Source organism: Electrophorus electricus, chromosome 18 (assembly GCF_041902795.1).
Source record: "Electrophorus electricus isolate QZ-2024a chromosome 18, ASM4190279v1, whole genome shotgun sequence".
Lineage (NCBI taxonomy): Eukaryota > Metazoa > Chordata > Actinopteri > Gymnotiformes > Gymnotidae > Electrophorus > Electrophorus electricus.
This window is the reverse complement of record NC_137514.1, coordinates 12,133,950-12,152,500: the sequence shown is the minus strand read 5'-3', so window position 1 is coordinate 12,152,500 and position 18,551 is coordinate 12,133,950. Positions and strand designations below refer to the sequence as shown.

The following is an 18,551-nucleotide window of genomic DNA, read 5'->3' as shown; positions in this document are numbered from 1 at the left end:
CTGAAGGACGACGCTTTACTATGTAGTACAGATGTATTGTAAAATAGGAAGCAGGAGAGTCCATTACTTACAATTCTTGCTGACTTCCACTAGGAACTGTATTCAGTTCTTTTTCTGACCCAGACCTCTTCAAATCCCTGCCCTCCAAAGACTGCCATGCATAGTGCTAAGCTTAGCTTTCTATGTGCTTCCCTGAAGTCAGGTATCCTGGTGGGCAATATTCACATATTTGTTCCAAACCATTGTTAACAAACGGTGGCCAACATCAGCGATAACAGCTTTTGTAGTGAAGTTTCATGTCCACAGACTTCTCTCTATTGCGTTTAAAGGGGCAATAATCCATTTTTGCTAAAAAGCAGCAATGAATATTTAAGTGATTTATTTATTATTTTAAAATTATTTCTAGAAAAGTGTAGCTCATATGATATGAAGAATTAAATTGGTTTGTAACGCAATTTGAATTCAAATGAACCAGTTTATGCTCCAAAGAACAAGTCTCCACATGGAGGTGGCTAGGTTTCAAATAAATTTAGTACAGAGTATCTGAAACATCCAGGACACTAGGTGACAGTATAGTGGCTGTGAATAAGAATCTTGGGAAAAATTGCTTACTGCTCCTTTTAAAAACCATTGTGCATAAAGGGAGAACACATCAAAATATTAACAAAGCACCTGGCAAGAAACTGGGTTGGGGGCGATGCAAACCATACCCAGTCCTAGAGTTGAGGCAGGACGCATGTGTGGTGATGAGTATGAGCATCCTTTATTTAGGGCAAATCCTTTCTTATTAACCTTAATACAGACAATAGTCAGATAGCTGTTAGAGAGAAGAGAAGGTTTTTAAAAAACCTTTTAAAACTACCTGAACCTAGTGGCCTGAGAGTTATATGTTGTGCCGGTTTTTATTTTTGCATATACAGACTTCATTCTAATAATAATAATAATAATAACTTTGTTTGGCATTAAACTGTCTAATTTTTTAATTGTATTATGTAAGGACTAAGAAAATTTTTCTATTTATAGAGAATTGTCGATGCCTTAAAAAAAAAAAAAAAAAAAAAAAAAAAATCAAATTTCATTTCACACCTAGGGTTAGATGCCGAAGTTAAATTTCTGAAGTGTTGGCTCAGCTACTGGTTTCTGAAAGTGCGTCTGTATGTAGGTTCTGGGGACACCCACACGTGAGCAGATCCGTGAGATGAACCCTAACTACACAGAGTTCAAATTCCCCCAGATTAAAGCTCATCCATGGACTAAGGTTAGTTGGCTTTTAATTATGGCAATTGTTCTCACTCACTCTCACTCTCTCACTCACTCTCACTCACACACACACACACCATCCAACGTGCACTCAGGTGCGATCACATTTGTTCGATTTACTGGCCTAAATCCTGAAATCGAAATTGCACTGGAGATGTCGCAGCACCCTCTTGTGGCACTGTCGTCACAGCGCAGCTTGTGTTTTAGCACTGGAAAAGGACACGCTTATACATTTTGTGTGTGTGTTTGTTTGTTTATTTTTTAGGTTTTCCGACCGAAGACTCCCCCGGAGGCGATCGCATTGTGCTCACGGTTGCTGGAGTACACCCCAACGGCACGCCTCACTCCTCTGGAGGCCTGCGCACATGCCTTCTTCGATGAGCTCCGCACGCCCACCCTCAAGCTCCCCAACGGCCGAGAGAGGCCCCCACTCTTCAACTTCACCACACAAGGTGCGCACGTTTACGACCAGCTCTGGCATTCGACCGTACCTGTCCCTTAATGCCCCTTTTTACATCTACGATTCCAGACCTGGTTTAGCATACGAAGCCGGCCTTTTTATGGATTAAAGAAAGCACAGAGTGGATTAAATACGGTGTACAGTAACGATTTTCTTTTGTTGGTCCGGCTTGTTAGAGTTGTCCAGCAACCCCTCACTGGCATCCATACTCATCCCCACCCACGCTCGCAGCCAGACTGGAGCCTCTCCTCCCTCCAGCACCTCCTCCACTGCAGGTTAGTGCTCGGGCGCAAACGCCACTGCTTGCACTCCAGAATAAACATACGTTAACCTTGATTATTTTATTAATCTCTTCCCCCCCAGACATCAGCAGTGAACGTGGCCCAGCCACCAATGCCGCCTCTGCCTCTGCCCCCAACCCCTCCACCTGAGCACCACCCAACCACTCGACAGGCCAACCCCATGATGCTGCTCATTAACCACGCCCACTCCCCCCAGGTTGGGGGCAGGGCTACTAAAGAAGAAAGAAAGAAAAGAAAGAGGGAAAAAAAAAAAAAAAAGCTCATGACGAGACAAAGACGAACCAACGAAATTTTGACTTCCTCTTTCCCCAACCCTTGCCATTTGTTTATTTGTATTATTGTTTGTTTTGTTTTTTTAATTTATTTATACTAAAAGACATTAAGGAAGTCCTTAAAAGCCTCTCCTCAAGTCTTGGCTTGGGGGTGGAGAGGAAATGACTATGGAGAAGTTTGATGAGCGAGCGAGATTTTTTATATATATATACATATATATACATATACATATATATATATATATACATATATATATACATATACATATATATATATATATATATATATATATATATATATATATATATATATATATATATACACACATATACATATATAATATATGTGTGTGTGTGTGTGTGTGTGTGTGTATGTGTATGTATATATATATATATATATACACACACATATACATATATAATATATGTGTGTGTGTGTGTGTGTATGTGTATGTGTATATATATATATATATATATATATGTATATATGTCTGCTTATATAGAGATACAGATATATAAACCTACAAATATGCTTTTTGTCTCCATTGATTATTTTTTTAAAAGGGTAATTGGTTCACAGTAGCCTTGGTTGCCGCCTTTCTTGTAATCATAGCGAATGCAGATCTCTGCACTTTGGCCCCAACCATGTGAACTTTGCCCTTTGATCAAGGGCCCAAGAGAACAAAGCAGTAGTGCATGGCAAGCTTGCTTGTCTTTGGTCCTAAACAGGAAAAAGTGGTGTTAATGGTCAGTGTGGTGGAGCTGAGCACACTGGCCTCTCTCAGCCTGGCGAAGAACAGTTTTGCCGCTGACCTGAAACCTGTGTGTGCTGAAGCATCTCGGAGAAAGCGTGCAAAGCTAGGGATCAGCTCATTGTATTCTTTAGGACGAGAAGGGGAAAATCTGATCTGAGATCGGAGAGTTTTATACCCATGTCACCAGTTTTAGCAGTTGAACGTCATAATGGCGAAGGTTAGGATTTGGCTTGGGTTCCTGATCCCAGACCAGTCTAAAAGGGCTACTTAATCCCAGAACGTGTTCGATGGGCGAGAGCAAATTTCCAAGGCTTTTGTGAGCTATATATTGGCTTCCTGTGAAATACCTTGTCTGTAATGTTGCCTTTTCACCTTAGTGTTGGATTGATATGTATGTGTACTTGGCATTGATGGTATGCTGCTTTATTTACTCTTTATGCTTTTTTTATGTTTTGAAGGAGTATACATCTGTTCTCACCTTCCCCCTTCATGTGTTAGTCTTCCCTTCTAGTCTATTGTGTACAGTCACCCTGAATGGTATGTGTGTACTGACTGTGCATACAGCAAATCGTGTGTGTGTGTGTGTGTGTGTGTGTGTGTGTATGCATTCACGAGCAAACATGCTGTATGTCTACTGTATTTAAAATGTGTTGAACCTTTAGGGTGTCAAATAAGCAGAGTGCAAAAATGAACAAAGACAGAAGTTCCAAAGGAAACACTGGGGTGGGGGGGGTGGGGTGGGGGGGGGGTTTGGAGCCCCTCGATCTAGAACCACAAATAAGCTTCTTTCCCCAGCCATAGATTTCAAAATGGCTGACAGGACCGCAGGTGCCTGCTGCGCAGTAGGAGTGTCCTGGAAGCAAACCTTTGCTTCCACAGGCAGTTCCTAGAATTCTGGGGAATAGTTCTCAGTGTTGGCCACTGGGTTGGTACTAAGTTCTGGGGGGTAGTTGACAAAGCTGCTGCACTGATTTATTGTAGTATCTTCAGTGGGTTGCTTTACTCTTTACTGATGTTCATGTTCAAGATTTGCAGGGGGGTCTCCAGGTTTTATCTGGTTAGTAATTCGATAACTGAGTAGAATTGCTAACTCAAAACATTAGCTTTGTAAAATACCCCCACCAGTCTTTGTAGAATTTGGCCATTCCTGCTTATCTGAGACTGGTTTTCTGTGATGACAGCTGAAGGGCCAGGGGGATTTCTGTTCTATATACAGCATTAACAGATGGTTGCGAATAAGCATTACTGAGCAGCATGTGCCATGCAAATTGATGGCATTTGTGGTAACTGTGTGCCATGTGGAGGAGCTTGTCAGATCTTTAAGATTCAGGGTTAGAGGGACAGAAATCGGTCATCTATCAGCGCAAAACCGTCTGCTATTTGAGGCCCTATGATGCTAATCTGAGACCAGGGTCGAGATCTGAAAATGGTGAAACTGATCTCAGATTGGTGTGAATGGGTAACTTTTTATCTTAGAGCCATGGAGTGCTGCTGAAAAGCCACTGCTCCCAGCTCTCCTGCTCTCTTCTTCAGCCACGCCTGGCTGTTAGAGATCCAGTCCTGATCCTGCTGCTTGTGGCTTTTTTATTTACTATTTTTTATGTTCATTTTTTTTTGTTCGTTTGTGTCCCTATTTGTTTGTATTTTGGACCCATGCATATCAAGCATCACAGGGGGTGGAGGCTATTATAAGGTCGTTAGATGTAACGTGACTTCTGCTTAACTTGGTGCCATCTTAAGCTAAGTCCAAAGTTAGCCTGTTTCATAAGTACACCCTTTCTGATCTCTCATTGGAATGTAAAGGGCATTAGTAGTTTGATGAGTTTAATACATTTAACTCCGTTTATGAAAACAAGCCCTAAAAGCACGAACAGACATTGTTTATTCAAGAAGTGTGACCACCAACTTGTGAGCACACTGATTCAGTGGTAAATCTCTAAGTATCTTTAAGTGTTTTACTTGTGCTAAAAAAGAAAAAGAAAAAAAGTCTAGGATCAAGCTCTGACCTGTCTATACTAATCTTGGTAACCACAAGTTCCTAGACCAAAGGAAAAGAGAATTCATTTGTGAAGCATTTGGTGGTTTTATTTTTGTTTTTATTTGTTTTTTTTTTCCCCCTCTCTAATGGTGCTGTTACGTTTTGTCCCCTTGCTCTCTGTGTACTTTTATCTATAATGAGAGACTTTATGGCAAGCAGTGCCAACAGAGTGGCTCTGTCATTTTGAGCTTGTTAGTTTCACCCTTTGAGCCGTAATTGAAGGTCTCTATTTTAAGGGTGCACATGTGTAGGGTGTTTTAAAATAACTGTTACTACAGTTATTTTTGTGTCTGTTATTCTTTTTACCCGCTAACTGTTAAGAAAGGGATATGATGTCATTCTCTGCAGTATTACCTAATCAACTATGGCAATAAGTATTACACAAGTGGATTATGTTTTTCTGTAACATATGCTTTCAGCAGCACTCAATGGGAGACATGTCATGTAGCATTAAGTACATAATAAATATCAATAACAATGCATTTTAGAGTATGTAAATGCTTTCTGCCTGTAAAATCTATAGCCATAAACATGTCGCTTCCTATATGACTGTCCATATCACATTTTTAGTTACTTTGTGCAGGTCATGAATTTAGACAAAATCATGCAGGTTCAGCGAAATTGCTTTAAAATAAAATAAAGGGAAAATGGTTGCTGCATATATGAACATACACTTGTGTATAGCTGTTGAGACTTTATAACTACAGACAACTATGACATTATTACTTGAATGCCTGTTGAAATTATATAGATATGTAATTTCATTTGAAACTTTTTCCCTCTTGTGATGCTTATGCTAAATGTCTCGCCCTGTAAATAATGTTCTGTTATTCTGTGTAAAATTGTTCTTTCAGAAAAGTAGTTACCCGGTACTGTAATTTGCATTGAATAAAGTTTAGGTTAGCCTGAAAACAACTTTCTCTCCTTTTGCCCCATTTACTAAACACATTTTTCCATTTCTAAATTTTATCTGTGAGTTAATTTGTTGATTTAATGGTGGGACGTATTAACTAAGTTAAATGTAGGATTTGAAGACCATGATATGAAATGTTGGATTTGATATGAATGGGAGATTTTTGCTTCCGCCACCAGCAGTGGGACAAAGCTGGTGGACCAGGTGGACCAGCTGCTCTACATTCTACATCTGGCATCTGCTTGAAATCCTTGACTGGGGATGAGTTAAGGTGGAGCCTAACATAGAAGACCATGACTACAGGAGCAAGTAATGATGTACTGTGATGGTATTAAATATTATGAGGTATGTTGTAGTAGTTAGCTGATATATGGGTCAAATGTGTGATGACATTTTGATGACAATTTGCAAGTGGTGAATCTTCCTAATCCTAGACTGTGAAATACTACAGTAGGACAGACATCCCTCACCTGTCTGATGAAGAATTTCATAGCAGAATGCTTGCCCAGCATAGGACTTTCCTTCTAGTCTCAATCAGCCTTTCAATAGTGCTGCCATAACCCCCCCCCCCCCCATTTCACTTAATAAGTCCCTGTCTTAATGACCTGGACATTAGAAGAACTTAGGTAAGCTTTTTCAGTCTAAAACCAGCCCAACATTTCACGTTAACGTCCTAAGCCTAGTACTGCCATAAATGACGTTTGTAGAAGTGGTCAAAATGAAAAGCTTTATAGAATCTTACTGTAATGTTGGCTAAAGCAGATCAAAAACAAACGTGGGAAGTGCAGCTGCTTTGCCACTTTTAATTGATTTTAAAGTTCTTGCTAACTTCCTCCAGAGTGCACAGACCTTTTTCCACACTGAAAGCAGCTATTTTTGTGCTAGCTGTGAAAATGCAAGTGATTTTATTTTAAGAAAAAAATTTGTTTACGTCACCTTTAGGTACTGCTTCCACTTTGTTGAGTCTGCTGTGGCTTTCCATCTCTGTTACTACTCAGCCAAACTTCACAGGCATGACATAATGAACAATGGGACCATTCTCAATGTGTGTGTGCTGGCTCAAGTCATTATGGGTAATGAGATTATATGGGGAATTAATATGCCAATGAGCATTAGTGGTACACTATTCCATTCGCTCAATTTTGCTGCAAATAATCAGTGAGTAAGCTTGCTTTGTATCTACATGTGCCCTGTGTACTGTCCACAGAAAGGGAAATCATTTAGGAACTTGTCAACAAAACACAGGATGGGATGTTCAATTTAAAAACGTTATTCTTTTTTCTTTCACAAGACTGAGCATATCAGTCAAATATGTGTAGTAATAACTGTCTTGTATAGTTGTTTATCTTGTTTGGGTCTTTATGCTTTATTTCTTTATTTAGTCTTTAGTTTCTAATAATGTTCAAAAGACATTATAATGTAGCAGCCCTTGGCCTCGGTGAATAAGGTGAAGTCTTTATAATGGGGTGCTTGGGTTTATTCCACGTGTTAGACTTCAAATGTCAGATCCTTGATGAGCATTGCAACATGAACAAACCTGTTGACTTTAACTTAAATATCAGGAGATACAGTTTAAACGCCACATAAAACGGGCGGGTTTAGTGACAGCAATAAATGAACAAAATGAAAACTTCAAGGATGCTAAAAAATACACAAACAACTTAGTGTCAGTTTCTTACAGCATCAGTTCAGTATTTCATACCTCGCTCCACGTGCCAAAGGGGTGCAGTATTTCTCGAAGCTCTGTAATTTCTCCATTTGTTTACTACTTAAACCCTTTTATAATCCAACGTTATGTGAATGTGAGCAGCATAAAAAATGGCAAGATAACTTAAAGAAAGGGTGTTCACATAATTCACACGTGCAAAGACAAAATGGGTTACAACCTTGAGCTTGAATGTCCACTCTAAATGAACATAAAGAAAAGCCTCATCTGCTCTCATTCTGCAGTCGCAAAATAGGTTGAGTGGATGGTAATTTATACTCCCGCCAAATCATATTATGATATATTTGAATCATCAGCATCCGATCCACGCAAGCTCTTCACTATTTTTTCTCTCCTCAATTCTCCCCTCCCCCTCATTCCTCATCTCTTACTCCTGAGGATTTCATCACCTTCTTTGAGAAGGTTGCAGCAATCCACCAGTCCTTTTCCTCTGTTCCCACTCCTCCAACTAATGTGCATTCCCCAACATCCAACTCTCTGACTTCTTTTTCTCCTCTCTCCTCGGATGAAATTCTTCAACTCCTGACTTCCAGTAATCTGACTATATGTCTGCTGGATCCAATTCCTTCCACTTTGTTTCAGACAATCGTGCCAACTGCATACTTCTGGATACGTGCCAACTGCATTCAAAACCACCAGGGTGGTACAAATCCTCAAGAAGGCCACACTTGGCGGCTCCAGTGTTACAAACTACACACTGGTATCACTTCTGTCTTTCCTCTCAAAAGCCCTCGAACGAGCAGTTTATAATCAATTGTCTCTTTTCCTCATCCAGAACCAGCTGCATGATCCTAATCAGTCTGGCTACAAACCGGCACATTCTACAGAAACAGCCCTCATTAGCAGTGATGGAAAAACTTCATGCTGCTAAAGCTGCCAAACTGTCATCTGTTTTGATTCTTCTAGACCTTTCAGCAGCCTTTGACACAGTGAACCACAACATCCTTCTCTCTGTTCTCTCTAGGCTTGGTGTGACTAGCTCTGCTTGGAGATGGTTTCAGTCCTATCAGGTGACATGGAGAGGATCCACGTCCAAACCATGTAGACTCTCCACTGGTGTTCCACAAGGCTCAGTATTGGGTCCCCTTCTCTTCTGTTTGTATACTCGTGCTCTTGGTGATATAATATCTTCTCATGGTTTCTCCTACCACTGCTATGCTGATGACACTTAATTATTTCTTTCTTTTCCACCCTCTGACATGCAGGTCTCGAGATGTATCTCAGCATGCTTGACTGACATCGCGTCATGGATGACAGCCCCACGTGAGGAGGCAGTTTTTGATTAACGCCATAAGTTTATTTTTAAATGAGGCGTTGCACATTTGCTTGTGGTAGAAGTACACTAGTGCCTAGATACCCTAGTTACCACACTGTTAAAAAGGTTATCTATGTTACTCCAGCATGAAATAATAACGTAATAATAGTTGCTAAAAGTATTAGCTAATTATCTCCTTTATATAAAAACTCTTGGTTGTTTACAATTTAAGTAGCTAATGTTAAGTGGTGGTTGTAAAACTGCTTAATGTATTTGTTACTATTCCGAAAAGAACACCGATGCTGCTAGCTAGCTAACTCAAGCTAACGGCATGAAGGTGTAGCTAAATGAACAATGATATGGTAGAGACAGTTAAATTAGCTATGCTAACCTAGCTAGCTAATGTACCGGAGTTACTACCATTTTACACGAGAAGCTCCTCAGATGCGACTCACTGCGGTAATCCACGTATATCCGTATAACACAAACAATTACAGTGACAACGGGAGCCATGCCATTTCCCCCGCATGTTTTTGTTCACCTACAATATTTTTAGTATTAGTAGAATGGATAATTCCAACTGAACCTCCGGCTCAACAGTTTACTTGTCAAATATGAATATTAAATGGATGGAGGGGGAAATTGTAAATTCAAAGCAAAAGCATTCCAAATCAATTATATTCTAACTGTTCAGTTCAGTAGGCTAGGTCTAGTGAATAAGATTTTATTTGGTGAATTACCAATCCTTATTAATTAAACGGACTTTGCGCAGAATACCTCTGAATTATAGTCTTAACCAAAGAATTACTGTGAACATCAATATGCAATGTAAAAATTGGTCATTGGTAATATGAGTTAATTTGGAATTAATACATTTGAAACATTACATTGTTTGACAGAGTGTGTCTTACTGATGGCTAAAACAGAATGTAATTATGCATTTGTGTCATAGGTGAATGGAAAGCACAGCATGAAGCGATGGGATCTGGGCGTTCCAGCCACTGGGGATGTGAATCCCCAGGAGACCCTGAAGGAGTCACAGCAGTTTGCATCCAGTCAGAAGTTCACAAGCTTCAGTAACATCTAGGATATTGTCATCAATGAGTGATGAGTATGTTTATTATCTGACATTTGTTTCCATATTATGTTGTAGCTAATTAGAATGTGATTTAGCTTGTTAAGCATGGGTAACATGTTTTCCAGGGATTGGAGATCTTTGACAAGGGTGCATCAAATATGCTGTGCAAAATGGAGTTTGCTGATTTGTGTAACACGGCTCTCATCTGTAACTCAAAATCTGCATTGAAGCAGAATCTATCAACTCTAACTGAAGATGCTTCATCTACCATGTCTATAGCCACCAGCAGTATAAGGAAGACATTATACGTTGCTGCTCTTTAGGTAAAGCTGTGAAAAGTTTCAGCAGTGAGTTCCAGAATAAAGCAAAACAGGTTGTCCGTGACCTTCTGCTATTAACAGAAGAAAAACGTTCTGCCTCTGTCTCTACAGACATCTCTGGCTTGAGTACCAAGCATTCTGATACAACTATAAACACAGTTACAAGTGCTCTAGTAAGTGAGATGCTAGATACTCTTGGTATTAGTAGCAAGAAAGGTCTGTCTCACTGATGTAGCACCAATCCATTAAATGACTGCTGTTCAATGGACCCAGTTCCTGTGGAAGTGAAAAGAAAGTCTTATGGGTTACATTTTATTCCAAACAAAGCTCCTATAATCAATTTTTTTTGGAAGGTAACTTTATATATAGCTTTTATAATCACTCGTATTCTGTTAAATATGATATCACACTGTATGTTGTGTTCCATATCATAATGGATTATTTTACTGGAGCTCTTCTGGCTACTTTTTTGAGTCCTGTGGTTTTATTTTAATTTTATTTTCAATAAATTCAAGAAATCAAATAAAATGAGCCCAGCTGGCCTGGTACCTGACAAGCACAAGCCTCACTCCTCCTCTAGACATCTTCTGGAATGTAAATCCATGTGGCAAAATTTTGATTGCAGGTCAGTTATGCCAGTATTCCATAAGCATTTCATTATCATGACTGCTGCCGTAGTTCTGATTAAGCTTTTCTTTTGCAGCTTCCATCCTAGAACCAAAGGATTCTGTGTTCCCCAGAAAAAAAAAAAAAGAAAAAAAAAAGTTGCAACGGTCTGTCCCAGATGTGCTTGGCCATCTCTAAAGCCATGTCAAATCCATTCAAATACATGGCTAAATCATAGATAAATATTGATAAGGTATTTATCAAAAGGCTTTCTGCAGCCCAATACTGAATCTGTGTTCATAGAATACCTGGAATCTCAATAGATATAATTCTCTTCCACATTTCACACCATCATATCTCTGCAGCACATTTTTGTTCATAAAAATCATTGAACTATATGTGGAATATTTCACAGTTAGGGAGTTATTGTTTGAGAGCTAAACAATTTGAAATTTAGGAAGAATATCCTCCAATAAATGGAATTTTTCTAATGTGCTTTTTGTTGGTGTGTTTTAAAAATTAGATCTAGATTATACTATGGTTTGTACAAGTCCTACTGATGTGAATTATTTAAGTGCTGATTTCTAGCATGGTACTTTTTGTATTATGTGAATGTACAAAAAGTAACACACACAAAATAAAGCAATGATAGTGTTACCTAAACGTTAGCTAAGAGAATGGTAACTAGCAAGTTACCAGTTTTATAAATATTTGTTACCCTTGTAAGTTAGCTAGTTGTTTCACACAGACATTTTCCCTAGCTAGTGGTACCAGTGGGATTAAGGGTGTTGTAAAAAAATAAATGACTGACTAATCAATATTAATATAATGTAAGCTATTCAAATAAAGTAGCACTGAAGCAAATTTAGGGTTTTATATTGTAAAAGTACATACTTTTCCAGCCTTTTTTTGTCTCGGTGCTAGAAGCTCAGACAATTCTGTAGCATGATGAAAATTTGGTACATTCAAACACTTGGGAAGAAGTGGAAAAATCAATCCCCCTTGAACAGGTTGGCATGAGAGCTGTCAAATGGCGAGCTCTCATCAATTACAAGAATGAGCCATCATGCTGCACTGAGAACATCAAGGAACAATGCTAAAAGAATGGCTGGGCACTGCGCAAATAACTACTGGCAATATTTAAACCAGAACATTGACAGTGGTAGCATGAAAGGCATGTATGAGGGAATGAAGGAAGCCTTTGGGCCTACTGCCCACAAAATCATGGTGAAGTCAAGGACTGCATGAAGTTGAAGCCAGAGTTGTATTGAAAAGGCTGTTTGCTGATGATGCTGCCTTGAGGTCTCATACACAGTCTGGTCTCTGGAGGCTACTCATCTCCCTGGAACATGCTTATCAAGACTTTAGCCTCAAGAGTTTGGAAAAGATGGAAATCATGGCTCAGAATATGAATGAAGTCTCTAGCATCAACACTGGTGACCACACCCTGAAAGTGTTGGAACAATTCAATATCTTCTATCAACCGTCTCTAGCAACATGTCTCCTGACCCAGAGATCAACTGGAGGGTACGCAAGGGAGCCACCATCATGGCCAAGCTTTTCAACAGAGTATGGGAAAATAAGTTCATCACAACCACTAAAATGGTAGTGTATAGAGCTTGTATAAATGTACAGTCTTCTTTATAGCAGTGAGTTGGAAAACCTACATGCTAGGAGTATGTCCTCAAGAGCTTTCTTCTGCGGTGCCTGTGCAGAATCTTGGGGATCTGTTGTAAGGATTGTGTGCCAAATAAATGTTGTGGCACACAAGCTACAGGGTCCAGACTCACAGGGCACCCAATTCTGTGATACAGTGATGCCTGCAAGCATGAGCTAAATTCCACTGCCATCCATGTAGACACATGGGAAGAAATAGCTATTGATCATTATACCTGGCACCAAGCTGTGTGCACAGGTGTCACTACTGCCAAGGCAAAGTGAACATAAGTGCATTTGGACAAAACAGAGGAGGAAAGCAGCGGCAATGATCGCCCATCTGCAGCCACTAGCTTACACAATTGTCCAGAGGACTGCTACTCATGAATTGGCTTATTCGGCTACAAATGACGCTGCTTGCACTCCAACTGAAACATTGACCAGGCACGTGTATTATCTATTCAGACAGATGGTACCATGTTGATAGTGACAGTGATCACTTTGGTTACATACCCCCAGACGGTCATTTTTGTCCAGTGTCTGGCGAGCATTTACATAGATTTAACACATGTATAAGTATGCATTCTAGTGTTTAGTCTTGACTAAAGAATGAGGTATAGACCAGGTTGGGTTTCCAGGATGACTATACTGCTGTACACAGAATGAGTGGTCACTAACTGATCTGATGAAAGAGTGTAATTGTAAACTCTGGCCTCATCAGCTACAAGGCCAGAGGCCAACTACTTGTCAGCCTGGCCTAATTAAAAAGAGATTAAACAAAGACAGACAGCACTTTCCACCACCATGTTCAAAACATTAATTGAAGGAATAACTTCTGTAAGAACAGTGTTCCATGCTTCCATTACAGTTTCAGCATCTTTTAAAATCTGTGCCAGTTGTGATGGATGTTGGCAGGGGAATGTGCGGGAGAATGTGCTGCATGTGTGATTGTGCTCGAATGGCAGATGACTCGGACTCATCTGGATTTCCTTATTTGATGGTCTTTATTACTAGCTCCCGCCTACATACACAATTTCCTTTCTTAGGTTACTGCTACAATGGCTCAACGAACTCTTCAGTAGAGAAGCTACTGCTACATGGCTAATTTATACACTCATATAGCCACATGAATAACTCAATGTTTGGAATAATGAAAAGAACTGACAAATGGATTAACAGAAATAAAACCAGCAAAGGCAACGCATCTTATAGTAATTGTAAGTTTACACAGTAAGAAGAAAAAAAAAAACCTTTTCCACAGAGTAAATAAAATTTTCAAACAACCTTTCAGACTTGACAATAACATACCTACATAGACAGTTCCTTTTTTAGGTTACTGCTGCAACTACTCAAAGAACACTAAAATAAGGAAAGAAAAATGTTTATGTATTCTGACTCATTTCCAAACACAGTATAACTGGTTTGAAAATTTGAGATTCTTTTTATGTGAGAGAACTAGCACTCTTAGCTTCATCAAAGAATAAAATGCTAAATTAAATAAAATATTACTGCTCACAAATAGCAACACGGTTATATACAGTGAATATTGCGACTCCTATTAACAATACTTAGTTCCAGCATCACATATATATTCATAAAGTACCTGTAATGCGAGGTGGCCCGAGTGCCGCAGGACGCACAGACTCCAACGTCTGGGACGTACATTTATTAACATTTAACACAGAACACTAACGGCACTCGCAAGAATCATACACGATTAATACAAACAAGAAACGGTTAACATTAAATACCGACGATAAATACATCTAACAACACCACCACATTAACATTAACGTGGATTTAAATACGCAGACAAACGAGGCGCAGGTGTGTGCAGGCGTGGCCACTAACGAAGGTCCTCCCACTGCCCGTGGCTGGCCAAACTCTTCTTCTTCACTTCCCTTTAGTAGTGTACTCAACGCTACTGAGGTAAACAACGTGCGAGGGTTCAAAGGCAACAAAACCTGGATGTTCCAGTGCAGATGCATGCGTAAACAGGGAATTGTAGTTTAATTTGCTATACTAACTTTTCCAGTACTTTTCCAGTACAACATGAACCCCCGTACATATAGATTAAATAAACAACATTAATTTCTACATACAATTTTGTATGATGTCACCTAGGCAGATGTATTCTTTTTTTCTATTTTAACTCCATTACACCAGCTTGATTTAGCCAAACACTTTATTAAGCAATTGGGGTTTTTTTTGACGGTGGCCGTTCAGAGGAAGCCAGAGGCGGGGTTGCGAAAAAGTGCTCTTTATTATCCATCGGGCTTGATGGAAGCGCTTAACAAAACACAAAACAGAAATAATAATCTTCAAGGTAAACGCACTGACGTTTCTTGACTTAATGTCGTAGGTCCACTAATGTGGAGCCCCGTCTCCTGAGATCTGTGGGTTTAAATAAAGGCAAAAGCAATTCGGGAACAGCCATTTTAGCTTGCTGAGAACTGCAGTTTTGAGGAGTGTTCTCATGGGAATCCCATTCTTGTTCTTTGGAAAGTACAAAATAAGTAGTACTGGGAGTGAAAGCAAAACTGTGAGAAAGGCCTCTTCCCTTTCCAGTGAGAGCAGAGTGGAGAGCTGTCTTACCATGCCAACAGTATGGTGATCCATTTCTTCAGGATTAAAATGTAATAAGCACAATGTAATAGGGGTCCGCAGCATGGTCTGCAGGTGGTCTTCAGTCTTTAATTGTCTTGAATAAGGAAATGACCACTGATAAATGTTGGAAAAAATATAAACAATCTGACTGCACCTACAAAATGCACATTTAATAAAGTGTCCCTAATAAAGTGGTGAGTGAATGTTAGTTATAGAAAAGTGTTTCTGAGAAAGTGGGTTGAGAGTCTGATGAAATTTGGTACCAGTAAGTTCAAAAGGACAAACTATTTACTTTCTTCAAAAAACTAAATCACTGTGGGCTGGCATTTCCCTTTTAACACAACTGTGAACCTAGCTCCACCTCCCCATGCTCTGATATTTAAGATCAAGATGTATAAAAAGAGAATTCGATGAACACTCTATAGATCTTTATTTGTTTCTTCTTCTGGCATCTGTACCATTCACTTGTGTTGGGTTCATTTGTACTCTGGAGAAAATGAAAACTATTATATGTGCTACTCTTCTCCTTCTGGCCTTCAGCTATGGTAGGATTACTTCTATTTCACTTTGCCATTTTTTTTCTCTATCATACAGCATATGTGTATGTGTGATGGACTCTCTCTCTCTCTCTCTCTCTCTCTCTCTCTCTCTCTCTCTCTCTCTCTATATATATATATATATATATATATATATATATATATATATATATATATACTTCTCTTGTCCTGTGTGTGCTGTATACTGACAACTTTATTAGAAACACCTAGCTGAAGGTATTCCTTTATGTACAGCGTTAATGTCGGCAGTTAACGTATGGGCAGTTTCTGACTACAGGACCATTGCTGTAGAGATATTTCTGGGTAGTGAACAACTCTCAGCAGTGACAAATGCATGTGTAAAAGCTCTAGCACTGCTGCTATGTCTGCGCTTGTACCAATACAACACCTACTGCCATCTTAGTATCAATGCTGCAGTCAGCCACTGACCATTGATGAATGGGGCAGAGGGAGGCTAACAAATTATGCATGTCATTAAATAGCCTACAGTCTGGAACTGTAAAGACTACCATATTAGGTGTCACCAGTAAATGTAAGGTAACTATTAAAGTGGCAATTGTATGTGAGTAAGAGATTGTCTTGTGTAGGACAACATACAGACAACATTTTTGCTCTGATTGACATTTAATGTGACAGTATTAGAAGATCGCAAGCTAAAGCCCAGTAATCTGCTTTCTCTCATAGGGGAAGCGCTGAAGTGTAACTTGTGTATATCCAGTCCATTTCAACCCTGCACTCCATCAGTGCAGAACTGTCGTTACTATGTCAAGGGCTGCGGGAATGTGCAGTTCCTATCTGGCCCACTGGGTAAAATATTCCTCCCATTTTTCCCTTTCTTATATAAACTTCACTACTGGTAGGTATATACTGTGAAAATGGATCCATGGCTTAGTGAGTGAAGTTAGTGATAAACCTTAGCTAGCGCTTAGTTGATATGAATGCTTACCCCCAAATGCAAGCATCTTAACACTAAATAAAAGCTAGTAAGGACCATGTGGCATTAAGAAGCATTAATCCAGTGACGTAGCTGTCTCAAGACATGGCCATAAGACATGTTGATCTTTTTCTTACATAATGAACAGACTTTATTTTCACTTTTCAGCCTCTTCCTCAATACGCTCCTGCATGGACATGGCCACATGTAGGAACTACCAGAACATGCCAAACACGGTTGCCATTTGCTGCAGCACGGACCTCTGCAACTGAACAGACGACGCAGTACACACAGCTGTCTTATAGTTCACACCAGAGCGCTAACTAAGCTGAGAATGAACGGATTGTGATACAGGCGCTGCTTTGAGTCTAATTAAGTCTTAGCTTAAATTTAAATTTCATAATACATCATGTGTATTAGATGTTGATTCATGTGATTTTTATGAATAAAAATACAAGTTGGAATAATGAAGTGACTGTTTTCTGCATTCTAATATGATTAAAAGGAGGGATCAGACTCTCGGAGGCAATAAAGAGACTTCCTGCTTACTGTATCATTGAATTGTGCAGTTTTCTTTAGCCTGAAGTATAATGACCTAAATTGTTTAAGAAACTGTACCTAACACAAATAAATATGCTACCATATCATTAAGAATGGTTCTTTAATGTTGAGAATGGTTTTTCACCCAAATAATTTCTGGTCAGCAATGTTCTTGTCATTTTTGTAACGATTTCCCTTAAGAACAAGGGAAAGGCAGAATGCATGCGCAGGGAATGAGGGAAACAATCACAGAGGGCAAAATCAACAGAGGCAAAGAGGAAAACACAGAGGCGAGGTAACAACAATAATAGCAGGCGTAATACTGACACGACAGACAAACCAGACTTACCAAAATAACCGACAAAACTAGAAGACAAAAACACAGGGTACAAATAACCAGGACAGTTAGGCAGTAAACAGACTCAGGTGAACACAGGAACAGGGAGAACCAAAACACAGACCGGAACGAAGGAGCAGACGAGGGGTGGCGAAAACGAAACCAAGGAACAGAGCAGGGACGCAAAGGAAAACAGACATGACCAGGGAACAAGGATGCCAGGAGGGCAGCCATTCCTGACAATTATACACTGAACAATGATCAACATTGTAGAGCATGACCAACAAACTGCTTTACAATAGTGTATACTTGCACAGACATAACATGCACATATTGGTAATGTACACCTAATAGAGCACTCAGTGAATGTAGGTGTAAGCTAGGTGCTTCTAATGAAGTGGGTTTTGTTTATTATTTTGTAAAATAAATAATTACATAAATAAAATAACATAAACTAATATTTCAAATAGCTCCTTGAGTTAACAATTGGAAGAGTTTTATGTTGATTTCATGATGACAAAGCACATTATTTGATTTAATTTCCTCAATGGTGCTATTTTAACCCTTCATCTTTACAAAAGGTATTTCCTTTTGTGTTTTTTATTTGCTTACATGTGCTCATGTTTACCAAAAGCACCGTGCTGTCCAGTCTGTCTTCATGAAAACCATAACATTCAACATGAGTCTATCCACTGCCCAGCCCAGCTCAACGTTTCTGTGTAGTTTAAGATGGAAGTTGACATTATGAAATAGAATCATGCAATCTTTGTGACTTGTGTGTAAGGGGTGAGTGCCCTGTTTTGTTGACCTTGTTTTTGTTCAATGGAGTTAGGAAACACTGTTAAGCCTAGGGTTGATTGGTTTTGCTGGATTTTTGTTGTGTTACCCCCAAATGCAAGTGTGTGGGTAGCTCACACCTGAAGCTATTGTTTCTA

At 39.4% G+C, this 18,551-nt stretch overlaps 1 protein-coding gene and 1 long non-coding RNA gene across 3 annotated transcripts in view; both read left to right on the top strand.

The window, feature by feature from the left end:
- Positions 1-6,002, top strand: part of gsk3bb (glycogen synthase kinase 3 beta, genome duplicate b) — a 26,050-nt gene extending 20,048 nt beyond the window's left edge. For both annotated transcript variants that reach the window (XM_081701092.1, XM_081701093.1), the window contains 4 exons: positions 1,163-1,258; positions 1,526-1,712; positions 1,897-1,995; positions 2,084-6,002. In XM_081701092.1, coding sequence (XP_081557218.1) covers positions 1,163-1,258; positions 1,526-1,712; positions 1,897-1,995; positions 2,084-2,151 — 450 coding nt within the window. In that variant the 3' untranslated portion in view covers positions 2,152-6,002. The remainder of the gene's footprint in view (positions 1-1,162; positions 1,259-1,525; positions 1,713-1,896; positions 1,996-2,083) is intronic.
- A 9,632-nt stretch (positions 6,003-15,634) lies between these two features.
- On the top strand, positions 15,635-17,292 carry LOC113576385 (uncharacterized). Its single transcript, XR_003410506.3, has 3 exons — positions 15,635-15,793; positions 16,490-16,612; positions 16,908-17,292. It is a non-coding gene; the product is annotated as an uncharacterized LOC113576385 (long non-coding RNA).
- The last annotated feature ends 1,259 nt before the right edge of the window (positions 17,293-18,551 follow it).